General features: G+C 42.8%; 2 protein-coding genes and 1 long non-coding RNA gene across 4 annotated transcripts in view; all 3 read left to right on the plus strand.

The window, feature by feature from the left end:
• The window catches only part of emilin1a (elastin microfibril interfacer 1a), a 46,510-nt gene extending 36,011 nt beyond the window's left edge, over window positions 1-10,499 (plus strand). The window contains exons 6-13 of one of the 2 annotated variants that reach the window (XM_032542926.1): window positions 1,177-1,308; window positions 2,122-2,216; window positions 2,247-3,399; window positions 4,452-4,866; window positions 5,910-6,035; window positions 7,351-7,368; window positions 7,468-7,602; window positions 8,294-10,499. In XM_032542926.1, the coding sequence (XP_032398817.1) occupies window positions 1,177-1,308; window positions 2,122-2,216; window positions 2,247-3,399; window positions 4,452-4,866; window positions 5,910-6,035; window positions 7,351-7,368; window positions 7,468-7,602; window positions 8,294-8,613 (2,394 nt within the window). In that variant the 3' untranslated portion in view covers window positions 8,614-10,499. Of the gene's footprint in view, window positions 1-1,176; window positions 1,309-2,121; window positions 3,400-4,451; window positions 4,867-5,909; window positions 6,036-7,350; window positions 7,369-7,467; window positions 7,603-8,293 lie in introns of both variants that reach the window. The other variant, XM_032542925.1, reaches the window with a different exon arrangement.
• On the plus strand, window positions 4,906-5,410 carry LOC116706229 (uncharacterized). The gene is made up of 2 exons (XR_004336177.1): window positions 4,906-4,955; window positions 5,006-5,410. It is a non-coding gene; the product is annotated as an uncharacterized LOC116706229 (long non-coding RNA).
• A 905-nt stretch (window positions 10,500-11,404) lies between the features above and the next one.
• ankef1a (ankyrin repeat and EF-hand domain containing 1a) overlaps window positions 11,405-13,185 on the plus strand; it is a 16,802-nt gene continuing 15,021 nt past the window's right edge. Inside the window, exons 1-2 of the mRNA XM_032542927.1 lie at window positions 11,405-11,749; window positions 12,395-12,600. Coding sequence (XP_032398818.1) covers window positions 12,408-12,600 — 193 coding nt within the window. The 5' untranslated portion in view covers window positions 11,405-11,749; window positions 12,395-12,407. The remainder of the gene's footprint in view (window positions 11,750-12,394; window positions 12,601-13,185) is intronic.

The following is a 13,185-nucleotide window of genomic DNA, read 5'->3' on the forward strand; positions in this document are numbered from 1 at the left end:
CCAGGTTGAACAAAAAAAAAAAAACTGTAGTTACCCTTTAAGAAGCCTAAAGACACATTTATCAACCTAACGTAGAAACCAGCGCAGATACGAGCGCAGAAATCCTCTTACCACAGTCTTCACATGGGATTCATGAAGCGTTGGTATCACAGCAATCAGAGTAAGAATGGTCGTACATTGATAGATGCAGCAGCTGGAAACGATCATTTAAATATCACGCCCCGATATATTCTCCAGACGTGATCCAGCTAAGGATTTTTCAGAGGTGCAGGTTGAAACCCTGACATCTCAGGTTCATTCGCAGTAACGTGTGTACTATTTGGCAGCCGAAAAACTGGAACTGAAGCCTGTCAGAAGAATCCAGAATAGAAAGAGATCCCTGACGCGGTCAACAGTGTTGCCGTATTAAATCGGACTCCAGCTGAAGATCCTTGACATACGTATACTCCTGATAGTAATATACAGGCTTATATCACATCTCTTAGGCCTACATGAAGGTGTAGATTTAAATAAACACATAGTAGCAGAGTTTACGCAGTCAGTCAGTCAGAAGCTGTGAGGGAGAGCACGTGTCGCCCCCCCCCACCCTACAGACCCTGTCTCCTGACTGCAGAGGGGCTGGAAAAACAAGCCGAAATGTCTGTCAATAGCAGAAAGAAACCACTTGTTGCCCTTAACGACACTTTAAAAGACAAACAAAAACCTGAAGAATCATTAAAAATGTGTTGCAGTCCTGTATTGAATATCATTGCTTAACATAACACTATACATTTTAAAAAGCGAGGAGTGACACCCTGTCTCCTTGGCTCCTAGAGGAGCTGCACAATTAAATCATTTCATGCCAATTTATATTAGTTGAGCACAAAATCAGAAATAGCCCACTCATATCACTATTTTTACATATGCGCTTAAGCTACTCATTGTACTGTTATGTACTGCAGATATTTTTATTGCATTTTTACATCCATATTGCTTATTCTACTTACTTGCTTATTTCTGTTTGTTCTTATAACGTCTGCTCCGGATTGGAGCAAAGGCCTATGTAACGACCCAAATTCCCCAAGTATTTTGATTGATTCAGTGTTTAAGTTTTTTTTACAGTCTTTATATTTATATTACTGTAAGGCTAGAAGGATAGACCATTTGACAGAACTGTGTGGACATGTGCTTGCGCAGGTCCACGACCAGACCATGCTCAACATCAACAACCACCTGGTAAATGGAGGGGGGAACCAGCTGACCACGCTGAAGGAGGAGATTCTGACCGAGCTGGAGAGAAGGGTGACTCTGTCCTGCTCCGCCTGCCAGGTACAGATCAATAAGTCAATATTCTACTTTGTTAGAGCCATTGGGAAGGTCACCCTGTCTGACTGCTAGTTGTAGTGCCTATGTCTTTACTTTCTTCCCTGTAGGCTTCTGTATCTGATTTTTGCAGCCTAAAGCAGTAAAACAATATTAGCCACATCCAAGCAGTAAAACAAGAAAATTACATTCCCACATAAACCACTGCACTAACAACAACAACAACACTGCAAAAAGAGAATGATTGAGCCATAAAAGAAAAAGGAAAGTGGCAACAAGGCCAAACACAATTTTACAGCAGTTTGAAAAAATAGAGGGTTAGGATGCAAAATAAAACAATTTTTAATTTACTTTTTATTTGTCTTATGTGCAAACACAATCCTGGGCCCCTGGGCACAAACACATAAAAGGCCCCAAACTGCTACCTACCAAAGTACCGCCACCCCCTGTTGCTCCTAGTTGTTTGGCATCTTTTTTAAAAATTATTATTATGTTGCTGTTCATGGCTGAAAACTACACCTACATGTCAGTGTTCATAAAGTCCATTTATGAGAAACTACTTTCAACAAAAGGCGTAAAGAGCATGTGACTCTTTACAAAGAAGGAAAGCGTTAAAAGGAAAACGGGGGTGTACTTGGAAAAAGCATAGAGAGCAAGATGCATATTCCTTTTACTTTTTACGAATGGATTTAAAATCAAACAGTTTGGATTGCAGATAGATTGCCAACAGCCTTAATACATAATTATGTTTTTGTAATTGATATAAACTATACATGTAGCAAATTAATTCCACACCTGGTAATCCTTGTTTCACTGCAGGCTGGTGTGGAGGACCTGAGGCGCCAGCAGCAAGAGGACCGGGAGCGGATCCAAGCCCTGGAGAAGCTGATTGGCTCCATGGACCAGCACCTGAGGCAGAGCCTGGAAATCTCCCGCAGCGAGAGCCAGCGCTCCCAGGCCTGCTGCAACACCGTCAACGAGCTGGAGAAGAGGCTGACGGATGTGGACGTCCGGGTCACCTCCACGGCTAACAAGTGTGACACCATTAAAGGGCGGCTGGATAAGGAGCTGGATGGGACGGGCGGAGGAAAGGGAAGAGTGACGGAGGACAGGCTGAACGGCAGACTGAGAGAGCTGGAGAAAAGGGTGAACAACACGGTGAGAAAGACGGAGCAGAGGTGCACCAACACGGGCAACAACGTGAAGGACAGCGTCCAGAGAGACATCACGCAGTTGCGCAACATGGTCCTCAGTCGGCTGGACGAGCACGGCTTCAAGATCGGCAAGATAGAGCTGGACGTGGGCGTGTTAGGAGACACGGTCACCGACCACAGTCGGCGTCTGAAGCAGCTGGAGAACATCACAACTGTCCTGGACAAGAGGCTGACAACGACCACAAACATGTGCCACGAGACCTGCGGGCCCAACGGACAGGGCCGTAAGACTGACGACACCGTGAAAACGTTAGAGTGGAGAGTTGTGGCCAACGAAGAGGACATCCAGAAGTTTAACACCCGGTTGGATGATTTGTCCGTGTCCGGGGACTCGCTGACCGACCGAGTCATCAACTTAGCAGAAGATGTCAAAAAGATAATAGCTGTGACGGGGGAGAGCGGCGAGCATTTCAACCGGATCGTCACAGAGGTGGAAACGTTGGGCCGTGATGTCGAGGACTGTTCAATTTGCCGGAGAGTAGAGGACAACTTGCGCTCGCTCACCAACTCCACCAACAGCAGCCTCAGCAGGTGCCAGGCCGAACTCACCGATCTGAGGAGGAAGGTGGACTCAGGAGAATCGGTGTGCTCTCAGGTGTGCTCCAACCTTCAGGAGGAGGTGGGCCGACTGCGAGAGGAAGTGGAGGAGTGTACCGGACAGTGTAAAACCAACATCAACGATCTGAAGAAACGCCTGGATGGCCATGGCGTCCATAGTGGGAAATTAGGAGGGGATCTGAAGTCCATCCAAGGAGAACTGGCTGGAGTCATGGTCACATGTAACTCCATCAATGAGACTCTGAAGGGCCTGGGAAGGACTGTACACACGCATGGCAACACGCTGACGGATCTGACCAACACCAAGGACGACCTCATCTCTGAGGTAAGGTACACAACAAGTTACATCCACGACGTTTCACCCCCGGAATTGCTCCGTTGCCACCGGAAGTTCCTCTGGATGCCAGTTTTTAATCAGCCGGATGTCCGCTTCCTTTGTGTTGGCGTTCTAACCTCTGGTGGATTTCTGAGGACTATGGTTAACTGGTCCTCAGATCTCTGCAGGGTAGATCCAGATTGGTTTAAAGAAATGCCAATAAACTAGAGTGTGTTTTTGTCCCATCCCAGAATGCTGTGTGAACTAGCCAGACCCTCCTCCACAGAGCTGTTAAAGAAGGTCTGGCAATGCGAAAGTAGTACACATCTAATTAACCTCTAAAAGCTGTGTCGGAACATTGTCTCTCTTTTTCGATAAATTTAGTACCATATGGTAAGGTCTGGCTACATCAGAGGTGGAAGAAGAATTCAGATTCTTAAGTAAAAGTACTAATATCACACTGTGTGACAAGTACAAATCCTGCATTGAAAATGTGACTAAAGTATGTAAGTATCATCAGGAACATTTACCTAAAAGTATTAAAGCAAAGGTTTTAGTGGAAGAGTTGCACACTGTTCCTTGTCAAACATGTCATAATTGCCCCTTAAGGGGGTCAGAGCCCCAGGTTTGGAGGCACTGTACTAATACGAAAAATTAAACAAGAAAGGTCAAGTTACCATGATGATAATACTGATGGTAATTGTGCTCATGATGTTATATTAAACTACATATTGAAACATTTATTTTATGGACTTTAAAAACAACACTATGTCAATCAAACATGCCCCGTGGTTATCTTGGCAAACAAAGTTTTCACATAATGTTATTCTAGTTAGGAAAATAGTTGAGCATATTACAAACATTGGAGTCTTCTTGACAGACAAGGCTCAGATAATAAACTTACATTTTTCTGTGTGTATAAGATACCATAGGGAAATAAATCAAAGATGTAAAAAAAGTATATTTATGGTGGTCATCCAAAATACACACATTAACAAGTCTCTACATTATCTACTGTACATTGTCTGACAAGTATCTACATTCTCTACTTTCTCTCCAAGGTGGACAATTTGCAGAAGGAGCTGACAGAGCATGTTGATGACTCAAAGATTCGATTCGGCGATCTGCAAAAAGAGATCCAGATCATCCGGAGCAACTATGTGACGGAGGTGGGGGAGTGCTGGCGTTCTGGCGACGGCCTGGAAAGAAGACTCTCCAAGCTGGAGGGAGTGTGCCAACACTTGGACTCGTTCTCAGACAGCCTGGACAGGATCAGGGAGGGCCTGAACCGACATGTGTCTGGGCTGTGGAGCTGCGTCAACGGACTCAACGTCACAGTACTGTCTCACCGAGACCTCATCCACAATATCCAGACCGTCCAGCTGGAGAACGTCCACTCCGACATACACAGACTCAACTCTTCAGTGCTGGACTTGGTCAAGGAGTTCCACAGTTTCGTAGAACAGGACTTCATGGGTGAGTGGCAGAGGACCAGATCCTTTACTCACCGTTGAATCCAAGCGATGTTTGACAACACTCCCACTCAAAAAGCAATATTACAAAATGTCATTTTAGACATTTGTTTACTATTTTATTCATATGTTGTTAACCCAAGACTTTTGTAAACTCATTTCAAGCACCAAAACAAATGAGTGTAGGTATGTTTTCACAGAGATTTGAGAAATATTTCCGCTTTAGGGCAAAATGATCTCTTTATACATTGCTCTGGAACAATTTGGGGCATCACTATACAGAAAGATGAGTTTGTTCCAAACATTTAGATATGAAACCCATTGGGGATCTAGTTAAATGCGAATTGGCTAATAACTTTGAAATGTTACCCGCCGAAGTTAATTTCACCCTCATTTGGCGGGTTTTAATTCAAAGCACTAACAGTGGGCAATACAGCAACGTAAATTAAAGCCCTTTAATTAAAGCAGGTGTGGTAAAAACACTACCACTTTGTCCAAAGCAGCCGCTAGAATCAAGCCAAACTGAAAGTTACACATAGCCACTTTAAGTAAAAGTACTAATACTACACTTTACAAATTAAGGCTGTGACAATACACTTCTTTTTTGGAGAAGGAAAAATGTGGCATGAAAAGAAAAGACTCAAGTAAAGTACAAGTACCTCAACATTTGTACTTAAGTACAGTACTTGAGTAGACTCCCCCACTGTAGAGGACCGAGGGGCATGGGATTTGACTTTTGGATAAGAGATAGCACTCAGTGGAAAGGGAGGCGAAAAGACCCCAAAGAAAGAATCCAGGCTGTCATCCTGACAAGCATTCACTTAAAAAGCCTATGGAAAGTCTGCAACCTGTCAGAAAGAGGAGTTTCAGTAAACATGGGGGTGAAAGGCCCATCCTGAGGCAGACCAGGTTCAACGTCTTAGCTTGGGCTTGGCTTACTGTGCATGTTTTTTTTAGAATTCTAAGAGAAACTATAACTGTTAAAAAGGTTTTTTAGGAGTGTGTTTCCCCAGCTGTGATGTCTCAGTAAATATTCTCCTGCCCCAGGTCCACCTGGTCTACCGGGCCCCCGTGGAGAGAGGGGCGAGCGTGGAGCCCAGGGTCCCGTAGGACCCCAAGGGAGGGTGGGACCTCCAGGCACAGAGGGCAAGCCAGGACTAACTGGACCCCCAGGTAAAGACAACGAACTTAGTCTTTGAGTTATTTGATTGCACGTTTAATTTAAAAAAACATGGATGTCAATCAATTCCAATATTCAATCTGGATGCAAATGTTCCTTATTATTGCAACAATCCAAGACAATGACAAATACTGTCTGGATTGAATATTCTCCAGAATAACTTTGAAGGTACTGAATGCTCAAAAAAATGGCAAACTCAAGCCCATCAATCAACAACAGATTGACGTTATTGTAACATTGCTCGGTATACTAACACAATGTAATGTCCCACTTTACACTTGGAAAGGTTTTAGGGTAACTACAATTTTTTTCAACCTGGACCCTGTTTTCCTAATTGGAACATAAATCCTTGAAATTGGTCCAGCATTAAAGAAAATAACTGCAAAACAGGCTACAATTTAAGCTAATTGGGCAATCGTCCAACGTGTATTTACGTTCACTGACAGACTCAGATTAACATCCTAAGCGTCCGACAACATCATAGAAAGGATTTCTAAGGAGGGTCGACGTTTCTGTTAAAGAGTAGGATCCTATTTTGAGGATAAAAACATCTGCAAAATTACGTTCACTAAAGCCACCAAACTCCATGTAAATAAACAGCAATTTTAGCATTGTGAAATAAACGTCATTCAAAGTTGACAGAAACTAAATAAAAATCTATGAAAAGCCATATTGGGTCGTCTTTCCACTTTTCCAACCATCACAACTCTAGTTTTGGTTGAAATAAACACATAGCCTACTTTACCGATTTACATGCTAGAATATGGTGGTGAGGGTGCAGTGGATATGACACGTCTTTGGTGTGGGAGACCCGGTACAATTCTCATTATGATACATCAACCAATGTGTCCGTGAACAAGACACTTAACCCCTAATTGCTCCAGAGTTGTGTAGCCTCTGACATATATAGCAATTGTAAGTTGCTTTGGATAAAAGCATCAGCTAAATGACATGTAATGTAATACGTTGGCTCTATGCACGTTAAAAGTATTGCTTTTTAAAATGGAGTCTGGTAGGTTTAGCGCTAGCGACTTCAGAGCTGTTTCTGGTTCAACCGAAAGGTCTCAAAGAGGTTTTAAAGGTTCTATCTCTGAAAGGATCCTTTCCATAATGAATTTGCCTTAACTTATCACGTTCATTTTGACAGCCCTAATAATAACATTTACTGATTTAGACCTGCAAGCTGTATCTTGGATCTTTATTTCTTCACATCTACTGTAGATGCATTTAGATAAGAATAGAAAATACACAGCGAGCATGATGTTGGGTGTTTAACTCACTGTTTTTGTCTTTCATCTTACTTCTCAGGTCTCAGAGGTGAACAGGGTACGTGTTGTTCTTACTAAACAGCTGATGAAAGCACTCCTTACTGTGTGATCTTTGTTTCCTACTAACTCCTGCTCTCCGTCTCTCTGCCGGGACCAGGTCCTGCAGGGTCTGATGCCCACGTGCCACGCCTTTCTTTCTCCGCCGCGCTGACTCGCCCGATGAGAAGCTCGGGGACCATAGTGTTCAACGACGTCCTTGTTAATGAAAACAACGTCTACGATCCCAAAACAGGTGGGTTTTAGACTGGCTGGATTCTGAACAGGAGCTTGCCAAGGAGCAGGACTCTCTTTTATTTGATGGTGACGGCTGTGTTATGTTTCCGAGTTGTCTGCATGCAGGGGCGGAATATTACTCAAGTACTGTACTTAAGTACATATTTGCACTTGTACTTTACTTGAATCTTTTCTTTTCATGCCACTTCACAAAGAGTTTTAACAACAATAATAAAAAACATATCACATCCATAAACATAATAGAATATATGTATTCTTTTTAGATTTTATTTTTTTGGGTGGCCAGGTTGGTTCAGCGGTAGAGCAGGTGCACGTGTACTAAGAGGTTTATGCTTCGACGCAGAGGTCCAGGGTTCGAATGAGAAAAGCCCAAAATTAACCTTTGAAAAAGGTTTTTTTTGTGGTGTTTCCCTTTATTATAGTGGATAGACAAAAGGGGGAGAGAGACGGGGATGACACGCAGCAAAGGGCCGCAGGTCTAATTTGGACCCGGGCCACTGCAGGACTCAGCCTATATGCCTATGACACTCTTACGGTGTGAGCTAGAGGCCGCCCCAGAATATATGTATTTTAACACTGGTATTGAATCGGTACTCGGCAAAAAATGGCATCGGACCATCTCAAGTCTGAACATCTCACAGCAAATACACAACACTAAGTCTCCCTTGTTACCTGCTTCCCCCCTCCAGGTTATTTCACAGCTCCAGTGAGTGGGAAGTACTTCTTCAGCGGCATTCTTACGGGCCATAAGAACATGAAGATCGAGGCAGTGTTGTCCAAGTCCAACACTGGCGTGGCCCGAGTGGACTCCGCCGGCTACCAGCCCGAAGGCTTGGAGAAGCCCATGGCGGAGGCCAAACAAATCCCCGGCGCTCTGGCTGTCTTCAACATCATCCTGCCCATGGAGGCGGGGGACACGGTCTGCATCGACCTCGTCACCGGCAAACTGGCGTACTCCTCGGAACCGCTGACCATCTTCAGTGGGATGCTGCTGTACGAGACCATCTGATTGGCTCGTAGTCCTGAGTCTCCCTGAGTGAAACGTTTCCCCCTCACGAGAGCATCTCATTTGTCCGCCGGACTGTAAGAGACAGAGCCGCTGGCTGGACAGACGGAAGAGACTGAAATAAGTGGACTGGATTCACACCCAGCCAGGAAATCAAACTATATTTTTACATTCTAAGAAGAAAGGACAAAAACACCCACACCAATCAATACTTTGTTGTGTTTCACAGCTTTAAGGAAAGTAATTTGTGCAAAGAGCCAGTGGAATTTTTGTGTTTGTTTTTTTAAACTCAATGACGTGTTGTCTTCAGAAAAAAAAGCCACTGCAGGGTTATCTTATAATTCCATATTGTATGCTGAAACTTGAATTATTTACCGCGTACACCGAGACGGCCTTCAGATCTTTCTTGTGTTAATGAAAGGACATTTGGGAAGATGATGAAAGGATGTGAGGGTCTTTTGTTTCAATGTGTAATCCACCCAGAGCATAACAACTGTTCAAAAGATTATTGCACACTATGTTTTCTGTTTCTAGTGTAGTTTTTTTCTTCTTCTTTTCATGCTTACAGTTTCATTTTGACCGCAAGCGAATTCCCAGAAACATAACGCTGAATGCCAATTGTCATGGAAAAAAAGTGATGTAGGCGGAGGGGACACAGTCCAAACCGCTGTTCTTTAGAAGGATATGCACAAATGAAGTCACTGACAGTTCATTCGAAAATAAACCACAGGATTTTATAAATCATACAACAGCAAAACAATACGACCATTTTAGGACATTAGCTATGCCTTGAAACACGAGGGTGAGAGGATGGGGATTTTTTCTCTCTCTCTCTGTCCTAATAAGGACCATCTAAACGTGGTGGAGGATCACGTAGTTAATGTTATGAAGCTGTTACTATCATTCTATCTCACAGTGGGGTTTTGTTTAAAGCTAACACTTCTACACACAAGGAAGGAAGCTGAAGCATGGTATCTACTTCATGAACACACACACTCAAGGGTGTTGGGTTCAATGTCTCCAACTATCTGCAGGTGTTGATTAAGCGACAAAAACATCTAAAAAATAGTAGAAAAAAATTGCGGAAAATGTTGAAAGAAGGGTCAAAAACCTCGCAAAAACACTCAAAAATAGGCAGCAAAAAAACCGTCCAAAGGCAACAAATGTTGGAAAAAGTGACAAATAAAATTCAAACAAATTGGCCAGAAAAACCCTCAAAAAGGCAACAAAAACCATTGAAATAATTGTCAAAAAACATTGAAAAAGGCAACAAAAACCATTGAAATAATTGTCAAAAAACATTGAAAAAGGCAACAAAAACATTGGGAGAAACGGTCAAAAAAAAGCAACAAAAACTTTGGAAAAGCCCAGTCTTGTTTTTTGACAGGGTTGTAATCCCCCATCCCCCCCCCCCCCCCCCCCCCCCCCCCCCCCCCCCCAAATTACACCCATGCACACACTGCCCGCCTTAAGAAGAAGGATTAAAATGTCTCCAGCAAATATGTGTATGACATCACGATTGTAGATATTCTTGAATGGATTTTAAAAAGGAACATTGCACATTTTCTGCAGAGATGATATTCAGCAGATTGGGCCACATATTGCATTCTATTTACATTATGGTGGAAGTAATACATGGATTTATATCAGCATATCTGGGTTCGGTCACAATGCAAATTTTGTCACATTTTTTCCTCGGTGTGGTAATGTAAGTATATATGTTTCTATGTAGCCTATATTGTATAACCTTTAAGGAATGTAAATATTTTTCAATGGTTTCGCCCATATAAGATTTTTACGAGTTACCACTTCACCTTGCCAGGTATTGTATATGTTTTGTATGTTTGTGACACATGTGTGCCTCAAATACAGATACCCAGTTTTACACAGCGGAGTCTCACATTTATCAGGACTGAGTGATGTGCCCGTTTTTATTGTTTTACACACTGTTTAGCCTGCTTTAGACTTATTTAATCTGGCACTGTTTTTGGGCTTTCACAAATACACACAGCTGGGTGGACTTTCTATTTCTGGCTCCTACTTAAACATCTCACGCCTCTTTCTCTCTCAACTTTAGTAGGTTGATTTTAGCTGAAGACTTCACGGAGCTAGTTGAAAAGCCACTTGTTCTTATGCTGCACTGCAGTGACACCTTGTGTCCGGTATTGTTCCCATCATAGGTGGGATGTTGCTAAAGAATCCTTGGAGACTTTTAAGAAGTCCCTGAAACTGAAAGGAAAGAGTATCACTTGTCTTCCATTGTTTGCACATTCATTACTAATCACTGGGAATTACAGGTCTCTTTATTGTTGCCTCTGCACTCAATAGCTGCAATTTCACTGTCACTCACACAAACAAAGTCATCCCCAAGACTATGTAAATTGATACATGCACTGGCGGTCAAGGCCAAAGAACCGGTAATTGTACCTAGGCTACTTGAGGAGGGACAAGATAAGATGAGATAAGATGGGACATCGATGCACATGGTGTCTATGCTGGTAGTTCTGTGTAGACTCCGGAAACAGGAAGACAATCACTTTATGGAAGCGAAAAAAATATATATATAACAGTCTATGGTCTAAATATAGCATGAAGAATAGTGATTCATGTCCCGTCAGAAAAATTGGATGATACAACGCCACTTGGGACTTTTCTGACTCCTGGATTTTATTGACATCTGACGTTAGGGAACAAAGTCAAGTTGGTAACGCTGGTCCATCATGTTAATTGTATTCATTTCAGTTTTTTAAATATTGTCTTTGTTAAGTGTATTTGGATTATTATTATTATTAATTTTTACAAATTATACGTTTTGCAGTAATGCACATCTTTCCTTGCTGCAGTCAAATTTGGAGCCACAAACATCGTATTACCGAGCTCATCACAAGCACTTGAAAGCAGCATCAGACACCACCAAAACACGAATGTCCTTCCCTCCCGGCTTTTTCACGCGTGCCGTTGCCATGGAGCTGAGTTTGTTGCTTTTCTCCGGCTTACACAAAGTGAAAGGTTGTGCTTTAAAACAAAGTAAGGACTTGTTCAGAAAAAACTTGGCAAAAGTGAGAGTGTCGTCGCTGTCCAGACGTGCTGCGTATGAGAACAAAGTGCAAGGACTTTTTTTAAAGTGTTTCCAGCCACGGTAAGAAACGCGAGAGCCAAACAAGCAAAGGCAGGGTGCCAAGCTAACGATAACTGTAATTTACACAAGGTCTGTTAGTCTTTAATTACTTTTAACGTTAATGTTTTGTTTAAGCAACACAAAAGGCGAATTCGGGTTGTTTGTGAGGTAAATTCGGGTTGTTTTTTTCTTGTGTTTATTACAAGTCAACTCAGTTAAGGGTCAAAACTGGTCAAAGAGTGAGTAACGTTCACAGTGAAAATGTAGCTAGGCTATAACCAAAAGCTAACGTTCCCAGAACGTTAAACCAACTTTCTTTTGCAACCAAAACACAACCAAACCTTCAGGAAACGTTCCCGCAACCCAAAACGAACGTCCCCAGAACGTTCAGGGAACCAAAAATTGTTAGCTGGATAATGAGCACAGTTGTCATGTAGCTAATGTCACAGAATTAAATCACTTGGAGTTTTAAAAAAGTACAGTGCTGAAACAGAGAAGGCAGGTTTAATGCACTGACTGTTGTTAGGTGACATAACTAACAATGTGTTCTGTGAGGATTTGACATTGAGCGAATACCACCACAAGAACAGTGAAAAACCTACCTCATTGTCATACCTGCCTCACTGCATATTTGTCAGGAAGTCTTTTTCTCTTCTTTTTAAGCAGCCCATCTTAGTCCATGATGAGTGTCAGAGTGGCAAGCGGCCGCCTGCAGGTGCTCCAGATCTACCGCCTGCTGCAGTACGTCCATGAAGGGGATAAAGTGCAGATAGAGAAGATGGTCAAACTGGGGAAGGAAAACCTCATCAATCTCACTGAGCCACAAGATGGCACAGGGGTGCTTCACCTGGCAGTTTCAGCCAACAATCAGGGTGATGGTCCTCTTCTTTACTCAGTCAGATAGTTTACTTAGCCTATATTCTATTTAGGAGAACATGGTGCTCCACTGGCCTGCTGTTGTAGTTTAATCATTTTCAATGGTAATATCAGTGTCCCCCCTAGTGTTTTGCAACCCAGAATGTATACAGTGGGTACAGTGACAGTAGGGCGGCTCAATTGGAAACTTATGCTGCGTTCCAGACAGTTTTTAGCCCGTAAATTACAACTTCGAGTCACGACTCATGACTTCGTAGCGTTCCATGCAAAGTCACGACAAACCCTTCTTGCTAGCTTTAGCTAGTGGCTACCTAACGCTGATGTTGGCTAGCTCTAGCAGATACTAGCAATTTCTAGTTGGCAACACATTTTCGCCTTCAGTTAATAAACATAACCTGTAGCTAGTAGTACCCAATCGTATGTGTATTGTTTTGATTACAATGTGCGGATTACTTTACGTTGCCTATTTATTTCCACTTCATGGTATCTACTCGCCGCGACTCTACAGGTACTTTTTGTAGTACTACCTCAGTCGAGGTTTCAAGCCAGCTGAGGCGATACCAAAAGGTGACGTGAAAACC

This window comes from Etheostoma spectabile, chromosome 18, assembly GCF_008692095.1.
Source record: "Etheostoma spectabile isolate EspeVRDwgs_2016 chromosome 18, UIUC_Espe_1.0, whole genome shotgun sequence".
Lineage (NCBI taxonomy): Eukaryota > Metazoa > Chordata > Actinopteri > Perciformes > Percidae > Etheostoma > Etheostoma spectabile.